General features: G+C 39.5%; 1 protein-coding gene across 1 annotated transcript in view; it reads left to right on the top strand.

Moving 5' to 3' along the window:
• LOC130095076 (exportin-6) overlaps positions 1–23119 on the top strand; it is a 39933-nt gene that overhangs the window by 2327 nt on the left and 14487 nt on the right. Inside the window, exons 3-17 of the mRNA XM_056261741.1 lie at positions 3693–3798; positions 6492–6708; positions 6793–6952; positions 7075–7152; positions 8766–9246; positions 9336–9462; positions 12589–12698; positions 12784–12892; positions 12987–13079; positions 13631–13700; positions 18066–18225; positions 21586–21678; positions 21779–21926; positions 22585–22731; positions 22830–23001. Coding sequence (XP_056117716.1) covers positions 3693–3798; positions 6492–6708; positions 6793–6952; positions 7075–7152; positions 8766–9246; positions 9336–9462; positions 12589–12698; positions 12784–12892; positions 12987–13079; positions 13631–13700; positions 18066–18225; positions 21586–21678; positions 21779–21926; positions 22585–22731; positions 22830–23001 — 2271 coding nt within the window. The remainder of the gene's footprint in view (positions 1–3692; positions 3799–6491; positions 6709–6792; positions 6953–7074; positions 7153–8765; positions 9247–9335; positions 9463–12588; positions 12699–12783; positions 12893–12986; positions 13080–13630; positions 13701–18065; positions 18226–21585; positions 21679–21778; positions 21927–22584; positions 22732–22829; positions 23002–23119) is intronic.

Here is a 23119-nt window from a genome sequence, read left to right as displayed (position 1 = left end):
TACATTCACTTCAGTGTTTGAAATATTGTCAAGTGTGGTGCGCTAGGAGTGGGATAGTTGCTGTTAAATCTAAGTGGCAAGACAAGTGGCGACAAGTGTTAAGTGTTGTAAAGTCTGTCAAACTTTCCAGTGTTTCTGTCTGTGTGTAGCACCTACCGCTCTGCAGATCCATCTGAAGAACCAGTGTTAGAAGAACCAGTTATTGATCATTTCAGTGTGATCGGAACAGTTTGAGCGGCTCATTTCAGCACCATTTTTGAAAAGAAGGAATTTGCATAAGTTTTTAAAAGGACCTATTTTGCATTCTCAACTTTTAGTGTGTAATGTTGCTGTTTGAGCTTGAAAAAACTCTGGAAAAGTTACAAAGCACAGTCACTCCAGAGGGAGTTATTCTCTACATCACGGTAAAATTGCCAGAATGTCTGTGCTGTTCACACAATCAATGGCATTCTGTATTTTTACTGGTAAGATACTATTCAAACATCAATACCAAAATGCCTAGCTTTATGATTGGCCTAAAGCAGACTTCTCATGTCGGCGCGTTCGGACCTCATGCTCATATCGGTAATATTAATTCTTTGTTAAATGGTACTTCTCCTAATAAATAGTTTTTTTGTTAACATTCAAGGGTGAAAACCTATTTTATTCTAGACCCCAAAAACAAAATCAAGACTTTATAAAAGGGCATAGTAAGTCCACATTAAAGGGGCACATGGCAACTCTAGTCATTTCTCCGCTGATTTTCACTTTTGTTGTCGCTTGTGTTCTCATCGAGCTCCCCCTACAGCTGTGCGGCGTATATTTCACAACACTGTAATAAAATAACTCACTTGCGGCACCTTCCTCCCGCTTTCTACCGCTGCTCATGTGCATTTGTTATGATCAGAGCCGGCCAACTTTTTCGTGTGGAGCTTTATCATGTCTACCGAGTGGGTAATCATCATAGTCGAATTGCCATAAAGCAGTTTGTGTTTCTCGCTCGTTCTCGCTTCTCACGAGACTTCCTATTTCCAACTTACCTGGACGTTAGGATGTTGCAAGGTTGGCTTTCCGCCTGGGGACGCTGGGGGGAGTGGGGAAAGTCACCATTCTCTCCAGAACAGGTTATTGAACCATTCAAATGATTTCTAAACGGTTTTATTAAGTTGAAATAGTTGCCAAGTGCCCCTTTAAAGGAACAGCAGCACTAAAATGGCCTCTAAAGGTGCTGATACACAGGGCAACTTTTTGGGCAATGTTCCTGGGCAATGTTGCCGTCAACGGGCAACCAGAGGAGACACAGGGCCCACGACCGATCTAAATTATCCTGATAGAAATGTATTGCCCATTTTCAATGGGAAAATGCCAAAGCAACAATCGCTCGGCAAGATTGTCAAGCAACATTGCTCAAAAGTTGCCCTGTGTGTCATCCCCTTAAGGCTTAGAGCATGGACGGGGAACGTCGGTCCTGGAGGGCCACTGTCCTGATGAGTCTTGCTTCAACCCTGGAGAAATAAACCTCACCTGCCACATCCACATGAAGCCTGAGTTTTTACTATCCGATCTTTTTTTTCCCCTCTGTAAACATGGCGTTGTCTCAAGGAATATCTGCGTACACACAAAACCCCTGAAAGCAACTCAAAACGATGTAGTATACATGCCAGACCAGTATGTGGCGCTGTGATTCAGCCACTGAGATACACTAAAAATGCTGAAGAAGACGCATAAACTTTGCACGCTGTATACAATAATAAGCTCAGTAGCTTTTTTCTTTTTTTTTTTTAACCAAGAACTTTATTGAACAATATAAACAACCATAAATTGCCTGGTACAAAATATGAAATGTCTTAATCTGACATCAGACAAGCATCATAGCATAAGAAATAAAAATACATTCAAGTAAATAGAAATCAAGAAATCAAAGAGGCTCAGTAGCTTCTGCACGAACACAAGCATGTAGTCTGCAGTCGTTGTTGCTGTTTCGTGATCGTAGTGGTGTCTGACTAGGGTCGACACGTGGGGTGATGACATCATCGTTTCACAAAACATACGGATTGGCTGTACTCACAAAAACGCAAGGGTGTCGTTTTCAGATTTATCCACTCTGGGACCCGGTTTAAAAAAACTCTGGATCCGTCTGGACCAAACGGCGATACGATACAACGTTTTTACGTACACAGCTAAACGCGTCTCCTTGTGGACGAGGCCTTAGTAATCCTGAAGACATTGATTAGCTTGTTCAGGTGTGTTTAATCAGGGTTGGAACCGACGTTCCCCATCCTGGCTCAGAGAGAGACTGTAAATCTGTATATTATTACTGTTTTGATGCAACAAAGCTTGCTCAAATAAAAATGTAATTATCATGCGACCCCTTTAAGGTGAGGAATGTGTCTAATAACTTACATTTTGTGGGTGGAGACCACATTCATGAGATTTAAACTGTCTACTGAGTTTCGTAAAGTGCTTGGTATTTCTATTTGGGTTTGTTTGGGAGCATTTGGCCGAAGATTTGGTCCTGTGCCTAAACATGGTGCTTTGAAACTCAGGACATGTAGTTCAATGTACATTTCTCAGCAGTGATATTTTTGGAGAAAATAACCCTTTTGTGAAACTGGTCAAAGTAAATAGACTGTCTGTGAATAAGACTCAGAATAAGTCACGCATTGCACCGGAAATGTTCAGTTTCAAAGTCCAGGGTTGATGGTATCTAAGATCTCAACACATGATGGCTCATGTTGGTATATTGTTTTTTTGTGAATGTATTATTGATATTCTCCACCCAAATATGATGACAGTTTATCCCTTTTAATGGCTTGATTATTTTTACTTTTAGACTTACTTCAGACTTGACCCATAACGCAATAGTTTTTTTTTTTTTTAAATGTAGATTTAGGAAATTTTAGTGTGAATGAGATTTGTACTGAAGCTTTTTGTCTTTTTTTTTTTTTACTTTTAGACTTGACCCACACTTTAGTCACATTAGCGCATGTGGAAGTCGAGTGTAGCTTACTTGTTGTATTTGTAGACGACGTCTTACATCTATACGATCTCTCACCCTGTTTCACACCATGTTTTCAGACAAAACCAGATGTTAAAAACTATCAGATGCGGTCCAGTTTCTCAGTTCCTAATTGTCACGAGAGGTGTTTTTAAAATGTTGTTCTTACAAAAATCTGCCATATTTAATGGAGGCAAAATAAGTTAATGTCAGTGTTAAGTGTTCACTTCCAAAGAAACACATATATTGATTTAAGGCTTTAGATAAAAGCATCTATCAAATTAATGTATGTAACTAATGAAGTTATTGTGATGTCGCTCTTACTAACAAACATACTGTAATTTGAACTTGGTTTTTGAAATGTGTTGTGTAGGTGTGCAACAAGCAGTGTTTTCTTTTTCATGCAAATATGCAAAACTCTGTGTACAAGAAGCATTTGTTAACTTTGAACTAGAACTGAGTTCAAGTCGTGGAACTGCCTTCATTTATGCTTTACAGAAGATGTTCCTTATTGTGTCTGTGTGAAAATAGCTTGTGTAAGCCCTTTTCATTGCGTTGAGTTCAACACTTGTTTCCTCATTGTTTCTGCTGAGTGTTTGTTTGGTGTTAAAGGCAACAAACCTAAGTAAACATTACTAACTTTCACTGCGTGCTTTGTTTCAATTAGATGAGAATGTGTTTTGTAATGATTGTTGTGTGGTGTTGTTTATCGCAGAAGAGCTGCTGAACAGTTTCGCGGGGCAGCCCGGCTCGTGGAGGCACTGCCTCTACTTCCTCTCCAACAGCAGGAACGAATATGTCATGATGTACAGCCTTACTGTGTTGAGGTAAAGTTAACCCTTCACTTCATTATCTTATGTAGAGTGAACTTCATGAAAATTGCCAAGTCCATGTTCAAGTCATACACTAATGTTCAAAGTTTGGAGTCAATTTTGGAGGTTTATTTCCTCTTCTGCTGACCAAAGCTGCATTATTTGATTAAAAAATACAGAAAAAACAGTAATATTGTGAAATATGATTACGATTTTAAATAACTGTCTTCTATTTGAATATATTTTAAAATGTAATTTATCCTTGTGATGAAAAAGTTGAATTTTCAGCATCTTTACTGAAAATTATTTATAATTATTCTAAAAAAATCATTAAATATGCTGTTTTGCTGCTCAAGAAACACATATTTTTTTATAAATGTTGAAAACTGTTGTGTGTAATATATTTTTATATTTAGGGATGCACCGATATGAACATTTTGGCCGATACCGATAACCGATAATTCTTTACATTTGAAAGCCGATAACCGATATATTGGCCGATAAATCTAAATTAACATTTTTATATACTTTGATAGCCTGTATAACAAAAGGCTCACCATTAAAAGCCTTGTCTCAAACACTTTTAACATTAATCAAACCTATACAATACAGTATAGCCTAGTTTGAACCAGTGTAAGATTCCTTATCTTTTAAAATTAATTTTACACTCATATGGACAACTTTCTTTATTAAAATATGGTACTTTATAATAAGGTTTAATTTTGTTAGCATGACCCAACAATTTTATAAAACATTTTTAAGAAAGTTGTATCTGTTAACATTAGTCAATGCACTGTGAACTAACATGAACGCACATATTTTATTAACTAACAATAACAAAGGCTATTGCTCTCTGTTAGTTAATGCATTAACAAATGAGACCTTATTGTAAAGTGTTATCAAAAAATCTATTGCCTAACAAAAAATAAAATACATAAATAATGCAAACAAGTCATTGGATAACATTGGGCTGCATATAAAGAAACAAAATGCATGTGCCATGGATCAATAAAATGGAATCGCCTCTGCACGGACAATAAGAAAAAAATATTTTAATCAAACCATATCGTTGATGAAAATAATACGAGAACAAAATAATATTAGTTATTAATTATAACGCAATGTTTTTGAAAAAAATTAAACATTTGTAATATTACATTGATAGTAAACATCTTTAATAGCTTAGTTACTGTTTCAAGTCATTGCTGTGTGAGCTGCGCCGCTGAAGCTGAAGAGAAGGGTGATTGATTGCTAGAAGGTTAATCAACTCAACGGTTGCTGAAGAATGCAAACCCAAAGAATTTACAAATGTATTACAATAGTGAATACAATTATAATTGTATGACAGTCCCAATCATAGCTTTTAATGTTTTGCATTGTTTAATCTGCGCGCGCTGAAGCCGAAGAGAACGAGCACCGGCAAAAACTGAAGAGCTTTTCTAGCAGGTTGTTTAAATCCACGACTGAAACGCATTATATGTGAGATTAATCAGATATTTATATTACATCAACTTTATATTACGACTTATCTTTGCAAAATTACGTGAATGAGAACTTGTGCTGGTCATAATGTGTAGGCTAATCCCTGTTCTGGACGCGCTTTTCTCACAACAACGCGCTGAAACGGCAACTAAACAGAGAATTCACAACGTTTTATTACAATAGTGTTCTCATTATAATGGCATGTATATGACAGTCCCAATTATAGTTATAAATGATTGCTGTTTGAGCTGCGCAACGCTAAAATGATCAAAGATGATCACAGCAAAGATGATCACCGGTACAATGAAGCGCTACTGCATCGTTCATTAACTCAACCAAACGCATCCTATATTAGATGAATCATATATATATATATACACAAAATAAACATATTACAACTTACAATGGCGCAGAATGCTCAAGAGAACTTGACTGTGCTTGTCATGAAGGCTAAACTCCATAGACGCGCTGTTATAATGTTATGAAGCCTATGTGACAGATTTGTGCTGCACATGTTGCACTGAACTGTATCTTCCTTTTCGAAGTGAAACCAATCATTCAGAACCATCATGGCGAACAGCGCGCATCTCTCAACTGAAGTAAATAATCTATCTATCAACTTTGATATATCGGCCTAAGTTTCTTATCGGACCGATAACGATAACATCAAAAAAGATCATTTATCGGCCGATATCGATATGTGGTCGATATATCGTGCATCCCTATATTTAATATTTATAGAGGGTTTTAAAAGCATTTATTTGAAATAGAAATCTTTATGAATTGAACATTATGAATGTCATTTCCTGTGACTTTTATTCACCCCCTAATTATCATTGCTGTATTTTTTTTAAAGAAATTATCATTGTAATGATATATTTTAATCGTACATTAAAGTACACCATGTGACCTGCATAGTAGCATTTATTTGTACTGCATTTATTTTTATTATAATTTTAATTTTTAAAAAAAGTTCCTTTGGAGGATATTTTTCATTAGTACAATAATGCCTGTGTTTTAGTTTTTAATTTTAAGGGAAATTAGCATGATGATAATATCACAATGCAAATAAACACACCTTACTGGTAAAAAACCCCAAATAGGTTTAATTTTCTTGAAATATGACCTGGATATATTTGTGTAATTATCCTAAAACACAATAGGCAAGCACAGGTGTCCTCTGATGTGTTTACGATATGAGATATGATGACAAATAAAAGTGTCGGTCGTCCTCTGCAGAATCTTGTGAACAAGATGTGGGTTGGCGTTGCCAGTGAGGACAAAGCAGAACTTCGGAGCTGCTTGCCCAAGCTTCTGCTATCCCAGCATGCACTGCTGCCTTTCTTCATCCGAAACAAACTCTGCAAAGTGATCGTTGACATTGGACGCCAGGACTGGCCTATGTTCTACCATGACTTCTTCAGCAACACCTTACAGGTACCTGTTATTCTTTACTGCAGTTACTATTAGATTATATTAAACCGAACTGAACTGGCTTCATCTTTGTGGTTTGTGTTGCAGTTAGTGCAGTCGCCGTCTCTCGCGCCGCTGGGTTTGGTTCTGCTCAAGATGACCTCAGAAGAGCTGGTCTGTCCCAGAGAAGACTTGAGCGTCGCTCGTAAAGAGGAGCTGAAGAAACTCCTGCTGGATCAGATCCCCACCGTACTGAACCTTCTGACTGGTGAGACACTCAGTACTGATTAACTGAAAGTATATGCGGGTGTAACTATTCGTTAAGCACTGGAACGTGTATCATGTGATGTATCAAGCTTGTGGTTTTTAACAACTCTCGTTTGCTCGCAGGTATTCTGGAGACGGTGTGGGACAAACACAGTGTTACAGTCACCACTCCCCCTCCATCCCCCACGTCAAGAGAGTCAGGTGAGCTTGAATACCAGTCACAGCAGCAATTGTTCTCCTCTCAGCCATTATGGCATGGATAACTCGGAAACTTAAAATGTATCAGTTTCCCAGTAGTAAATATGGCTTGACAGGGCAGGGCATTCATGTCCAATTTCTTACTAGGAATCTCGTATTTACGATAATTCTGATAGCATGTGAACGCAGCATTACTCAGTTTTCAATCAATTTTCGTTATTGATTTTTGATTTTGGCTTCCTACGATTATAAAAACAAGATAATTAAGGTAAAATTATCGCTGTGCGGCTGCTGCATCCCGTCCAGCACACCTTCCTTTCCTATACCCAGCGGTGCACTTTAGTTCCTCCCTTAAAGCCCAAACTAATATCCATATATCAGCCAAATAAGTAAGTGTTGTAAAATGCAGTTTACTGTTGCTAAACTGCGGGATGCGTTTCATATTAAAGAGTGTAATTAAAAGCGAATTATGAAGCAAATGAGACACTGTTCCTCAGGCGGCTTTCTGTGTGTACGCTCTGAGTCGGACGCGGATAAGAAAATGGGCTTCGGATACGCGCCTAAATGCGTACACACAAAAATGTCTTCAAATCAAATCAAAATGCGTTTTTGAAGAGTATTCACTTAAAAACAGTGGGTTATGACTGAAGGAAACGTACACAGTTAAGAAAAAAAAAGCATGTGTAACAGTATTGAATCTGTGCATTAGCTAAGAACAAAGAAAATAATTACAGACAAAACAAACAAATTAATACAACAGAAGGAAAACCCAAATTAAATAAACACAAGTTTTTCTGGAAGATGTACTAACAGTGGTATTCAGATAAGTAATGACCTACAACAACAACAAAATGTATAATCAAATGTAAAATAATATTTCATAGTCTGGTGGTGGCGCAGTGGGGGTGGTGATGGCGCAGTGGATAAGACACATGCCTTTGGTGTGAGAGACCCGGGTTCGAATCCACTGTGAGACACCAATGTGTCCCTGAGCAAGACACTTAACCCCTAGTTGCTCCAGAGGCGTGCGACCTCTGACATATATAGCAATTGTAAGTTGCTTTGGATAAAAGCGTCAGCTAAATGAATAAATGTAAATGTAAAATGTAGTCTTACTGTAACACATGAATAGTTTATTCTTATTAAAGCTACTTCAGTTATTCGGTCAAGATCAGTGAGTGATATTCTTTTGTTATTTGTTATTTGATTAACGTTAATGACACACACAGCTCAGGTTTATTAGGCTGCTGTCACTTTAAGGGTGTATTGCTGACTGTTTACTTGACTTACGTAATTGTTTTGAGGAACTTTTTCTTACATTATTTAACCTAGTTTTAGTTTTTGCTGAAGTATTGACAATTGTGAAATTTCACTGATATCTAAAATTCCTCATATCGTATCGCCATCATATCATCCTCCAATAATCATGTTAAATACATTTAAATATACATGCATAGCGCGATTTCAACATTGACCAAAAATTATCGTGATTATGATTTTGGTCATAATCGAGCAGTCCTAGTCATCAACCAGTACTGATATGATAACCACAAAATGGTCTGTCACTAGTTGAAACCTGCCAATAAATGACGGTTGTCTTTTGTCGTGTTCTGCAGGTGTTTTGGGGGGCAACAGCACACAGATGATCCTGGAAGCTGAAAGTGCCGCTCTGTGTCTGCTAGCGCTGGAGTGTTTGGCTCATCTCTTTAGCTGGATTCCTCTCTCCACTTCTATCACTCCATCCCTCCTCGCTTCTATTTTTCATTTCGCTCGCTTCGGATGCCAGCAGCCAATCAAAACGAAATATCTGCCCACTTCGAATGGAGACTCCGCCCCTGGAAATCTCCCAGCCAATGGCGGCAGTGGACACTGCAGGACTGGTCAGATGGTGGGCCAATCCGATCGCGCCAGGCTGGGCGTCATGGCCATGAACTGCATCAACGAGTTAATGTGCAAAAACTGCGTCCCCGTGGACTTTGAGGAGTTTCTGCTACGCATGTTTCAACAGACGTTCTACCTACTTCAAAGACTCACAAATACACACTCACACACCAACACACACACTATCAAAAGCAGATTGCAAGATTTAGATGAAAGGTAAGAGATAGATGCACTTGATTCAAACATTTAACTCATTGATGCTGCCGCTTTTTAACCCTCTCCATCTGTCTGTCTGTGTCTATCAGCTATGTGGAAAAGTTCACCGATTTCCTCAGGCTTTTTGTTAGTGTTCATCTGCGGAGGATCGAATCTAACGCCCAGTTTCCTCTAGTGGAATTTCTAGCTTTGCTCTTCAAATACACCTTTAACCAGGTAAAACTCTTTCATTTAATGTTCCTGGAAGCACCAACTCTAACACACCATATTCATGTCTAATGATATTTCCTTTTCCTGTACTTTGATTACCCAAACTTTCCTTGTTCCTCTAACTTTTGACACATCACCATCCTTTTTTTTATTGTTTTTGAACATATTTTAATGCACATACCTGGTTTGGGGGTATTTTCAATAATGGTTTCCTGGTAATCTTTGAATTTCTGTTGAAAAAGACTAGACGTGAAGGTGCTTTTTTACTCTTCCCCATGGCTTCATCGGTAATGGCATCGTTTAGTGTTAAACCACAAGATGTGCGTTATCATGACTATCATTAAAGGGGTCATGTCTTTTGACACATGCAAGAGGTTATTGTACTATTAAAACATTCTGTAAGTTTCACAACTCAACTTCCTCATTAGTTCAAAAACAGCTTTCATTGAATCCAAGCTCAGAAAACGACTTGTTTCGGATTGTCAAGTTATGATGTAATAGTGCAACGAAATACCGCCTTTGCAGAATTAGTGCGTTAGTGAGATAAACAGGAGAGAAGAGAGAGACAAGATCACTGGACTAAAAATATCATTAGTTTCCAAAGGATCCTAGTGCTAAGACAGTGGTCATTTATTTTCAGATTTAGCATATTAATAATGCATGCACCTCATAAATCATGACACACTGCTCTAGCACAGGAAAGTGCTTTTAAAATGAATAAGTATCGATATTGGCGATACTGGCCCTGTATTTACTTGGTATCGGATCAATACCGAAATTTGCAGTAATGCCACCCTAATTTTCATTAAATGTTTCCTGATAAGGCAGCGTTAATGAGCGCTGCGCTCCATTGTGTACAGCCGTTACCGGGGAAACCGCTATTTCTGCCGCTCCTGAAGCGCCTCTTTGTAAACACTGCAAACCTGTATTAATACTAGTGTATTATTTTTACAATATTCACTCATGACAGTAAAATAGGCCATTCTAAGTCGATCTACTGCAGTATTTACTCTTTCAATCAGTAGAAAATGTGGTTAACACCCAGTCATGTTTGAAAAATAATAATAATAATAATACCGTCACATACCGTCCGTGAAACCAGTTTAATTTGGTCATACCGCCCAGCACTCATTTATTTTAAACTATGTGAATGTCTCAGTAGAGGATTATTATTTTCTTCGGTACATTTCATTGTGGATCCTTTGGTAAATCAGTCGCAATTCGACGCAGGCTTTGCGAACAGACTGTTACAGAAAGATGTGGACCCAACAGTAATGCAACAACATGTTAATTACAGTTTTCATTTTAATCCCTTGATGTGTGATCAGTGATTTTTGATATGTGAGGGTTCATTCTCAGATGTTCTTTCACAAAATCATTTATTGCTGTTTATACATCAATATATAATGAAGCCTGAGACTAAACCGTCAACTTCACACCGTTCCTTTTAGTACCATGAAAATAATTAATAATAATTTCTAATTTAATTTGTTATTAAATTATATACAGAAAGCAAAGCAATCATAAACGCGCTCCATTTATACTCACTAGAGCTGTCAATCTCTTCAGTTCAATATGAGTGACTGAGTTCTGCATTCTCGCCAAAACTTTCAAGTAAAACATTATAATCAAAGACTCTGTCTACACTGCTCAACGAGTCTCTTATTTCCATCAGGTTTGCACTGTGCTGGTTATTATGAAAGTATCTATGATAGTGACTGTGATTGGCTACAATACTCAGCGCTTCAACCTTTTATGCCGTGGGATAAGTAATTATCATGCTGGAATTAACACTTCACGATTAGTTAATCTCAGCAGATGTAGTAAGTAAAAAACGTAGTGAAGAGTTTAATAATTAATTCTCATTTCATATGCAAAGATATTAACCAATCATCGCAGTGGCTGTTTACATTCAAGTCTTCAAGGGCACATGCCCCTTTAAACATTTAAGTCTTTTCTTCCCTATTGTGACGTATATCTGAGTTCTCAAACAAGAACAAATGTAGGGCGGGACTTGATTTTGTCCATGTGGAATTGATTGGATGGTTGTGGTTTGCTATTGGTGGATCTCATGTGAGTGACAGGTTGCCCCGCCCTCACACCAGTAAACACATCATCAGAGAAGAGAAGAGATGTTAGAGGGAGGGGAAGATATTTTGATTCAAGATTGCGAGGAGCACATGAATTGAAACGCTACACAGAAGTCACGGTTTGGTTTGTACCTCTTTTTTGTTGGTGTCACGGTTCGATACGAGTTCAGTACAACAGGAAACCGCAACAAATCCCCAATGCTAGATGTCTTTTCATTTATTTTAAAATGTTCGCATGAGTGGCCCTCGTTTACATGAAACAAGCGCACATATTCTATCTTTAGAATATTGTCTTTAAACTTCCGTTTTTGCGGTCGCTCTGTATATCTCTATGGCATCGCTTTCTAGGAGTAATTAGCTTTTGAAGTGGATTTACTGTAAAGTTAACGAAAATTATCATGAGGATTGTAATGTTTAAAAAGGATTTACAAATGTCAGTCGACCGGGAAGATTTTAAAACGAGCCGTTCATTCATAAATGCGCAAGATCGCTGTGAAAATAGAGACCGGAAGACAAAAGACAACAAGCGCAGCGCTGAAAAGGGGCGGAGCTACATAAGGTCTATAGGCTACTAGCAATAGTTCCTGTTGTGGCGGTTAGTAAACAGCGTTGCATTACCTCGCGCGCCCCCTTCTGAAATTGGAGTGTGGATCGCCTGTGACGTTCTGTATTCGTCGTCTGACTGTATGCACCAAACCATGACGTCCGTACCGTGAAGGTTCGGGGCGAATACATGTACCGTTACACACCCCTAATGTGTGCACTGATAAATAATTAATAATAAATACTCCAATATTCCATAAAAACAAGAATTGTCCATTTGCTTTTATGGTGACTTTAAGACGGCTAAAATCAGGGAAGAAAACGTTGTTTTATGAAAGTTATGGCCGGTTTTGATGTATAAATCCTACTAACATTAAAATTGCACTTCAGGAAACTAAAATTAAAAATTAAATTCATGACCACTGAATCAGCCCTAAAGTTCTTAAACTTGACATTTGTGTGCTTGTTTTCATTTAATGGTCTGTTAATTTTGTTGTAGCCGAGTCACGAGGGTTACCTGGCCTGTCTCGACATCTGGAGTGTGTTCCTGGACTACCTGACCACCAAGATCAGAAGCCGATTGGCTGACAGAGACAGTGTCATTAACAGGTACATGTCTGTGTGAATCGAGTTTGCTTTATATTGGTTGCTCAAGCATTGACCGCTGGTGTAATCTGTGTCTGTGTGTGACCAGGTATAAAGATGCTCTAGTTCTGCTGCTGCGTGAAGTTCTCAACAGGATCCAGTTCAGGTTAAACCAGAGTCAACTAGAAGAACTCGATGATGAGACCCTGGACGATGATGTAAGAATCAAACACACACATGGTTATAGTAGCTAAAACATCTCTCTTTTTTCGGGCTGAATTTTTAGAACTCTTTCCCCTCTGGTTTCTATAGCAACAGACGGAATGGCAACGGTACCTGCGTCAGAGTTTGGAAGTGGTTGCCAGGGTGATGGAGCTGCTGCCGTCCCAGACCTTCTCTGTTCTGGTGGGTGTAGATGAGTGGGTGAACTCTCTCTCTCTCTCTCTCTCTCTCTCTCTCTCTCTCTCTCTCTCTCTCTCTCTCTCTCTCTCTCTCTCTCTCTCTCTCTCTCTCTCTCTCTCTCTCTCTCTCTCTCTCTCTCTCTCTCTCTCTCTCTCTCTCTCTCTCTCTCTCTCTCTCTCTCTCTCTCTCTCATTCATCCATTCATGCATTCATGGAGGATTTATTATTTTAAATCAAATTCTGCTGTAATCCACATGAGGAAGAGTATTAGAGCTGTCAATCAATATAAATGTTTCATCAAATGCCCAATATAAATATATCTATCTGTCTGTCTAATTCTATTTTTTTTTTTATCCATCTAAGTGTATTTTTTATTAGATATTTTAGATATAGATATTTTATTATATCTACTTACTGTATACTATTTACTGTATAATTTCTTATCTTTCTATCTATCAATCACATTTTTCCTGTTATTATTAATTCCATTAAATTTGCATGTTAAATGACATTGAGTATATAATGAGCAGAGCATGATTATGTGTGTGTTTTAGTTTCCGGTGCTCCAGGAGGATCTGGACGTTTATCTTGGGCTGCAACAGTATATCGTGAGATCAGGATCAAGTGAGTTTCTCTTCATGGTCACAGTCTGAATATTCAGCAGTTTTGTAGATATTAGCTTTGTTTTCAAACCTGTACAGCTGCACACCCAGATTACACCTTTTAATGCAAACGCAGTTCTTAACAGAATTACCGTATTTTCCGCACTATAAGGCGCACTTAAAAGCCTTTAATTTTCTCAAAAAACCACAGTGCGCCTTATAATCCGGAGCGCCTTATATATGGATGGTGAACACACGTTCACCAAGACGGAGAGACAGCGCCGGACGACTTACGCCACTATCTGCCAATGGATCGTGGATGCCTGGGCTGATATATCAGTCTCAACTGTGATCCGAGCTTTCACGAAGGCAGGAATAATCTCTTTATTCAGCCAGCTCACATACCCGTATTTACTTCCTGTTTTCGGTCGAAGTCCACAATAGTCGATTGTCGAGTTCGCGCGCGCGATCAAACCTCCTCCGTGTGTTCAACATCTGATCCGGATGAACTATCCATTTGAGCTGATATTCTCAGAACACCACACAGCACCGTCATCGGCTGACAGCTGACAGTCTGAGTCTCCACTGTTGCTTAGTTACCAATGATCGCGCGCGCGCACTCGACAATCGCCTACTGTGGACTTCGACCGAAAACAGGAAGAAAATACGGGTATGTGAGCTGGCTGAATAAACATCATTTTTATTCATATCTTTCACATTTACTGCAGTCAGATTTACCGTGTTCACTCACATGGCTGTGCACTTGTAATGACACATTAAGGTTGTTAAGAGGCTAAAAGCAGGTTTGAAACTTGCCCCGTTTAAGTCAACAGGGTGAAAATTTTAAAAAGAGGATAACACGGTGTAGGCAACATCGGTTTTTGTCGTTGTTATCTGTACTGACAGCACTCCAAATTTACAAGAAATTAGCTCAATGTTAAAATTGACCGGAGTTTTCCTTTAATGTTTGAACAACGTTACCATGGGAGTGAACGGAGTTGTCAGAAAGCTTAATTAATAAAGTTTGACTTTATCTGACTGTTTTGTTGACATTTGTTGACATCTAGTGGATGCATAACGCAAACCCAGTCAAACGTTTGACTGCAGTATCTTATGCGCCTTATAATCCGGTGCGCCCTATATATGAAAAATGTTCTAAAATAGGTCATTCATTGAAGGTGCGCTTTATAATCCGGTGCGCCGTATAGTGCGGAAAATACGGTATTAGATGCATTGTTTGTCTTGGAGAACGCATTGCAACAATGATAATGTGTCGTTTTCACTCAGTATCCAAATGTCATTGTTTGTATTTCTAATCCACTGAAGGATAAAGGGGGAATTTGTTGGAAATATGATATCTTTGACAAATTTCCTTGTTCTTCAGGCTGTACTTTTTTTTCTTCAGGTTTTTTTTCATCTTTTGCTATCTGACTTCCTTCTATCAAATATCTTGTATAAATATGTTGCTGCCATGGCATGTGGAATTTGATTTTTTTTTACCTAAGTGTGTAATAATCAGCCCAAGTAAGCAGGCTTATTAAACTAAGGCAGAAAAGATGAAATATAGAGGAGGAAGTTCTACGAGAACTGTAACACATACTTTACCGTTCAGAAGTTTGGGGCAGGACGGTTTTTGTTTGTTTTTGAAAGAAGTCTCTTATGCTCACCAAGGCTAAGTAAAAACAGTAATATTGAGAAATATTTTAATTAAAAATAACACGCATTAAAGTAATGTATTTAAATGTGTATTAAATTGTAGTTTATTCCTATTCCTTCACTTTGCTTAGTAGACAGAGTCTGGAATGGCATAATAGAGAAGTGTTTTCTCTCTCGCTAGGGGGCGCTTGTCTGAAGTTTAAAATCATTGGTTACCCGTAAGCCAATCAGATAAGTTTATACACTCACCGGCCACTTTATTAGGTACACCTGTCCAACTGCTCGTTAACACTTAATTTCTAAGCAGCCAATCACATGGCGGCAACTCAGTGCATTTAGGCATGTAGACATGGTCAAGACAATCTCCTGCAGTTCAAACCGAGCATCAGTATGGGGAAGAAAGTTGATTTGAGTGACTTTGAACGTGGCATGATTGTTGGTGCCAGAAGGGCTGGTCTGAGTATTTCAGAAACTGCTAATCTACTGGGATTTTCACGCACAACCATCTCTAGGGTTTACAGAGAATGGTCCGAAAAAGAAAAAACATCCAGTGAGCGGCAGTTCTGTGGGCGGAAATGCCTTGTTGATGCCAGAGGTCAGAGGAGAATGGCCAGACTGGTTCGAGCTGATAGAAGGGCAACAGTGACTGAAATAACCACTCGTTACAACCGAGGTATGCAGCAAAGCATTTGTGAAGCCACAACACGCACAACCTTGAGGCGGATGGGCTACAACAGCAGAAGACTCCACCGGGTACCACTCATCTCCACTACAAATAGGAAAAAGAGGCTACAATTTGCAAGAGCTCACCAAAATTGAACAGTTGAAGACTGGAAAAATGTTGCCTGGTCTGATGAGTCTCGATTTCTGTTGAGACATTCAGATGGTAGAGTCAGAATTTGGCGTAAACAGAATGAGAACATGGAACCATCATGCCTTGTTACCACTGTGCAGGCTGGTGGTGGTGGTGTAATGGTGTGGGGGATGTTTTCCTGGCACACTTTAGGCCCCTTAGTGCCAATTGGGCATCGTTTAAATGCCACGGCCTACCTGAGCATTGTTTCTGACCATGTCCATCCCTTTATGGCCACCATGTACCCATCCTCTGATGGCTACTTCCACCATGTCACAAAGCTCTAATCATTTCAAATTGGTTTCTTGAACATGACAATGAGTTCACTGTACTAAAATGGCCTCCACAGTCACCAGATCTCAACCCAATAGAGCATCTTTGGGATGTGGTGGAACGGGAGATTCGCATCATGGATGTGCAGCCGACAAATCTGCGGCAACTGTGTGATGCCATCATGTCAATATGGACCAAACTCCCTGAGGAATGCTTCCAGCACCTTGTTGAATCTATGCCACGAAGAATTGAGGCAGTTCTGAAGGCAAAAGGGGGTCCAACCCGTTACTAGCATGGGGTACCTAATAAAGTGGCCGGTGAGTGTATATGACGTATGTTATGTGCCAACACAGCCGCATCAAACCACAGACATCATGCATCGAACTCAAATCTATGATCGAACTTCCACTGTAAACCTGCTGTAAACACTTGATGATGCAAGCGAAATACCGGAGTGAACATGGCTGTAAACGACTTTTGCAGATTATGCGAAGTTAATCTACGCATCCACGGTACAATCAGGGCCTCTAAACTGATATTTGACAGTAGAGAGAAACAAAAAAATATTTGCAGCCAACTGTCAAAGTTAGGATTAACGTTAGTTCTGTTAAACACAGCTCTCTGTTCATCTCGAGTCTGTCGGAAATGCTGCAACTTAATTGCAAGATTACAGCATGTCATGCCATGGCAATATTTAAGACCTGGAAAAGAAAGGAGACACTGACCTGTGAAAAGGCTCCCCAGTTTCTCGCTGACGATCGGTAATAGTTGATAAATTAAACTTTTCCCAAAGGGAGTAGGGCCACAACATCACCTCCATTCAAAATGTTTCATACACACTCTTCTTGTTCGGGCTTCAGTTTGCTAATGCCGGGAATATTCTCCACAACAGAGCGAATTGCATCCGCGTCTCCATATCCGTGGTCGTTTTCGATTTCCCTGAACTAATCTTAAACTCAGCGCTTAGCGACTACGTCACGGCTTTCAGCCCGCCCTCTGTTCGTTGATTGGCCGGCTGTTTTCAGGCCGGAGGAAAACGGATAGATAGGCCGCTGTCTCAGACTGAGTACAGAAGCGAAATGAAATTGAGCGGAACTATGAAGTCTGACGTAGTCAGGCTAGTTTATTCCTGTGATCAAAGCTGTATTTTCAGCATTATTGCTCCAGTCTTCAGTGTCACATGATCCTTCAGTAATCACTCTAATATGATGATTTGATGCTTGAGAAACAATTATTATTATTATCAATGTTGAAAACATTGTTGTGCTGCTTCATATTTTTGTGGAAACTGATACATGCATGTCTTTACTGACACTTTTGGTTAATTTAATGCATTCTTGCTAGAAAAAAGTATTAATTTCTTCTTTTTAAACTTACTGACCCCAAACCTTTGAACAGTAGGTTACCTTCTATTGATTGCTTGAGCACTTAAATATAGACTCAGTCAACCTATATTTATAGACTAAGTATTTTAGTAGTATCTGTTCGTGTGATGTTCAGTCTGATGGTGCTTTGTGGCGGGTCTGTTCTCATGTGGCTTGTCAGCTGTTGTTGAGTGGTTTTACACCTCTCTCTCTCTCTCTGTGTGTGTGTGTGTGTGAACAGGTCGCCGATTGAACATCACAGCGGAGGCCGACTGCAGAAGACTTCACTGCGCTCTCAGAGACCTGAGCTCTCTGCTGCAGGCCGTGGGACGCCTGGCCGAGTTCTTCACAGGGGACGTTTTCACCGCCCGCTTTAATGACGCTCTCGCCATCGTGCAGAGGTCAGTTCCTGATTCCCAATTCCTCATTTAACAACAACACTACCTCATGTGTGCACTTCAATGTCCTCTGTATTTGCTTGTTTTATGCCATGTTTTTTATGCATATTATAAGTGGTCTTATTACTGGTTTTGCTGTGTAGTGTAGTGTGCTTCACATGGCTACTGATGATTTCTTTTTGCATTACGCCAAATTTAGTTTTTTTTTTACGCTTTTCATAAATAACTTTGTTATTATGCCCTTTTATAAAGTCTGTTACGATCTGTGATTCACATCTTCATTTTGGGTCTGATACAACACATCGAAGAAGTCAGTGTGTTTGGGGGGTTAGGACTACTTAAAGGAGACCCCATAAAAATAGTCCTAAAAGAAAACGCTAAGCCATACAGCGTCGCAGCCCCTCGCCGTATACTCATTCCACTGCTACCTAAAGTAGAAGAGGAGCTGAACCGAATGGAAGAAAATGGCATAATAGAGCGCGTGATGGAGCCCACAGAATGGGTAGCGCCTATATAGTGCCTGTGATTAAGCCGCTGATACTGTTTTAAACGGCTCCCATTCGGCCAGGTTATCAGTCAGGAGGGCGTGACTCCAACCCCAGAAAGAGTGTCCACCATCACCGCCCTGGAGACACCTACAAATGTGAGTGAGTTAAAAAGGGTTCTTGGTATGGTGAATTATGTTGGCAGATGCATCCCCAACTTGTCACAAATCCTTCATCCCCTTAACGAGCTGTTTAAGAATACAGTACCATGGGTGGGGGACTTGCAGCAAGAAGCAGTTTTCAAGAAGGTAAAAACACTGATATCTTCTGCACCTGTTCTTCAGTACTTTGATCCAAAACTGCCCACTGTAGTGGGTGCTGACGCATCCAGTTATGGATTAGGAGGAGTACTGCTGCAAAATCATGGAGGCACACTCAAACCAGTGGCCTATTGCTCTCGTACACTAAACGAAGCGGAAAAGAAGTACGCACAGATAGAAAATGAGTGTCTAGCTAGTGTATGGGCTTCAGAAAAGTTCTATCTATATCAGTGTGGTCTGGAAAGCTATAAATTACTTACCGACCATAAACCACTGATGCATTCATCAACCACAGAGACCTAGACAAAACTCCACTGAGGTGTCAGCGACTTCTGATCCGCCTAATGAAGTTCAACCCTGTCGCTGAGTACATCCCAGGTAAGAACCTGATAGTACCTGACGTGCTGTCGAGACTTCCCAGAGTCAAAAGTGGACAACACAAAACTGAGCGAGGACATTCAGGCATACGTGGATGCCATCGAAGAGCTGGAAAGTCCTAATACAGTGCTGGAGCGCATAAAGGCAGAGACAGAGAAGGATGAAACTCTGCTGAAGGTCAGACTATACATCAGGTCTGGCTGGCCGTGATATAAAAGGGATGTCGTCAGACCAGCTTTAGACTATTTTATGGAGAGAAGTAGTCTTAGTGAGCATAATGGACTGGTAAAGAAGGGAAACCAAATAGTGATCCCACAAACAGTGAGAACTGAGATGCTGGAGAGGATCCACCACGGGCATCAAGGCCTAAACAAATCCAGGGAGAGATACAATGATGCCATCTGGTGGCCAAAGATTAGCCATGCGGTAAAGGAGAAAGCCTCCTCATGCCCACACTGTAATGAGCACAAACCAAGCCAAAGCCGGGAACCACTCATCACAAAGCCTTTGCCGGAGCTGCCTTGGCAAAAACTAGCTGCAGATCTTTGTGTTTAAAGGAAAGTCCTGGTTGTTATTGACTATTATTCAAGATGGCTTGAAGTATTGAGTCTCACCCAGACCACAAGGTTCCAGGTCTTAAACAAATCCTGGGAGAGATACAGGGAAAAGTCCCGCCCCTCACCATAACCGTGATTTTCAACACACTACTAACTCAACCAGGTCTCTTGGGCAGGAATTATTTAAATAAGGAATATTGTGACGTGTTTGTTCCTGGGACAGACATTTTTCATGCTCAAACAGCAACATTACACACTGAAGACAGATATGAACATGTTAAAAAAGGACCCCATTTGATATACTGTTTACACCCTGGCTCAAAAAACACTTCTCACTAAACAAATTATTATAATTTAACTGTGTGAACTTGTGCAGGCCGTCCAAATATAAACTAAACCAAACCTTTTTTCAAAAAGCAAAGGTTTTGGTTTTGGTTTTACTTTCACAAGTGCAATGTATTTTCCTGTTGACGCCAACACTGTCAAAGTAATATGCAAATAAATGCAAACAAATACCATATTATTCATTTAGAAATTAATAGCTTGAATTATTACTCAGCATTCACGTATATCACGTCGGGGTCACCAATTTGTAAGGCCTGCTAATTCGATCCAAGGGCGGCATTCAAATTAGCGGTGAAGGTCACATGCGCGTTCCGTCTCTTCCAATGGCAAAGGGATATTTAATTAAATGCAATACTTTTTATCTAATGTATTAACTCGTTTCATCTGACTCCATAGAATGAAAGTGTTTTAATGATATCTGTGCATCATTAAGTATACGTTAATGTTTGACTATTCGTTTTAACTCCAATGAAAATAAAGTCAAAGTCTGTTAGAATAATCAAATATAACAATTTATTATGTCAGGTAAATGTATTATAATAATTCCATAATCAATTGAAAGATAATCAATGCAAATCATCAAATGTTCTAAAACAAAGAGGAAAATCTTTTACCCGACATGAAATACATGAATGCTGAGTCTCGGCGACTCAGCATTCACGGGCTATCTGAGATACAGAAAGAGCCCTGATCTTCCAGTTGCATTTCCTTATATACCATGACCTCATTTCATATGTAAGTTCCAGTGGAAATTCACTGGTAGGTAACCATTTGCTTAGTTGTAATTTGCATTCAAACAAAAGGCCAGAAGGTGTTAACTCCGAGACAAACCCTTCTGTGTGAAGGATATTTCTATATTCTTAATAACCTTATTACCTTTTGTTTTACTTCTTTTGGAATGAGACACTCGTACCAGCCACCCTGAAACCTTTAAAATGATACCAAACATAATACTCAATGATAATCATTCACATCAAACCATACATATATTCTTATGTGTGTTTTAGGTGATCTGTATGAAGGGGAAGGAGTGGGGGATGAGGGGAAGAAATGTAGATTAGGATGATTCAGAGGTGAGACCTTTGTCTCCGGGGAAGAGGGGGGAAGCCAAATGTTAATTTGCCAAGGTCCTTTGTCTCAATAGACCATGTGGTCAGATATTTTCTCTTCAACAAGTTTTCCAGTCTTACAATACAGATTGATTGGTGTTTGGTCAGATGTAAATAACTGAAATATGTGATGTTTAATTCTTGGTTGTTGTGTTTCTCCTCCTCTCAGATTGGTGGAAGTGTCGTGTTATGGTTCTCAGATCAGCCTGTACGATGTAGAGATGGCTGTTCCTTCAGTGCTCAAACCAGATCTTATAGATGTGTAAGTAGTCATTAACACTGTTCAGTGTGCTAGTTGATGCAGGTTAACCTAAATGAGAATAGTTTTATAATAAAACCTAATGAACGTCTCTGTTTTGCAGCCACGCGCAGTCATTGGCCGCTCTGCAGGCGTATTCTCATTGGCTGGCTCAGTTCTGCGGGGAAGTGCAGCGCCAACAAGATCAAACGCAATTTGTGGATCTCATCAGGTCCAGCATGGACGCCACGACCCCTCTCATCAATTCCAAGGTCACTTGATTTTTATAAATGATAATACTTTAATGCTCATTTAAAGCAGAACACAGCTTAAGGAATTGAAGACATTTTATTTAATATATGTGTATATTGATATGGGTACTACTGATATTATGTTTTTATTTATTATTGTGAGAAATAAACTCGTAAATCTGAGGGAAAAAAGTAAGAATTTTTAGATAAAAAGTTACAATTACCTTTTTTATTTATTCCGTGTCAGAAACAAGCTTCCATAATAAACAGATTATTGTGCCGATGCTAGGAAAATCTATCTATTGTATACTAATAATTATAAACAAGCCTGAAATACACAGGGACTCTTATTTTGAAATGTATATGCTTTACTATTTCCAGCTGCTTATTCAAACAGACGAGGGAGATAAAATATGCACTTTTATAACCTACAAAATATCGCAATATAAACACCATAAAGTAAACCTTGTCATAATTTATTCAGCCATGTCTTCATAATAAGGTTTGTAGTAGCAATGTACAAAATATATATATGTGGGGTTGTCTTGAAACTGAAGTGTTTCTCTCTGCTGTGGGATCTACAGTAGATATTTAAATTAGACCGTCTTCTGTTTAACCAGTTATTCTTCATTCTTTCTCTTTGATAAACTCTAATCCGCCCGATCTCCGTGTGTCACAGGTTCCAGAGAAGTTGCTGTTATCGGCGTGCCATCTCCTGGTCTCCATGTCCACCACCGTGCGACCGGTGTTCCTGGTGTCGCTGCCGGCGGTGCAGAATATCTTCAACCTGATCACAGAGAATCATAACCACAGATTACCTCAGGAGGTGTGTGTGTGTGTGTGTGTGTGTGCATGGGTTTATATTGGTCCGACAGTGTGTACTTGGATCCTTCTGTTGTGATGTAATGTTGTTTTTTCCTCAAGGCTCACGTCCTGGTGTGTCGAGCTCTGTCCAACATGTTGCTGTTGCCGTGGCCCAGTCTACCAGAAGCGGAGCAGCAGTGGCCGAACCGTTCATCCAATCACGCGCGGCTCCTCAGCAGTCTGACGCAGCAGTACCGCCTCCTACCCCGCCCACCCAGCCAGCACCCCAACAGTGAGAGCACATGAACATTGATTGCAATGACAAACATTATAATATATACCATTTAAATATATATATATATATATATATATAGCAGTGATGCATTAAGTTGATTAAAAGTGACTAAAGA

Source organism: Rhinichthys klamathensis, unplaced genomic scaffold, assembly GCF_029890125.1.
Source record: "Rhinichthys klamathensis goyatoka isolate OS25496 unplaced genomic scaffold, OSU_Roscu_1.1 h1tg000185l_1, whole genome shotgun sequence".
Lineage (NCBI taxonomy): Eukaryota > Metazoa > Chordata > Actinopteri > Cypriniformes > Leuciscidae > Rhinichthys > Rhinichthys klamathensis.
Note: the sequence above shows the minus strand (reverse complement) of the source record. Positions and strands in the feature narration are given on the sequence as shown.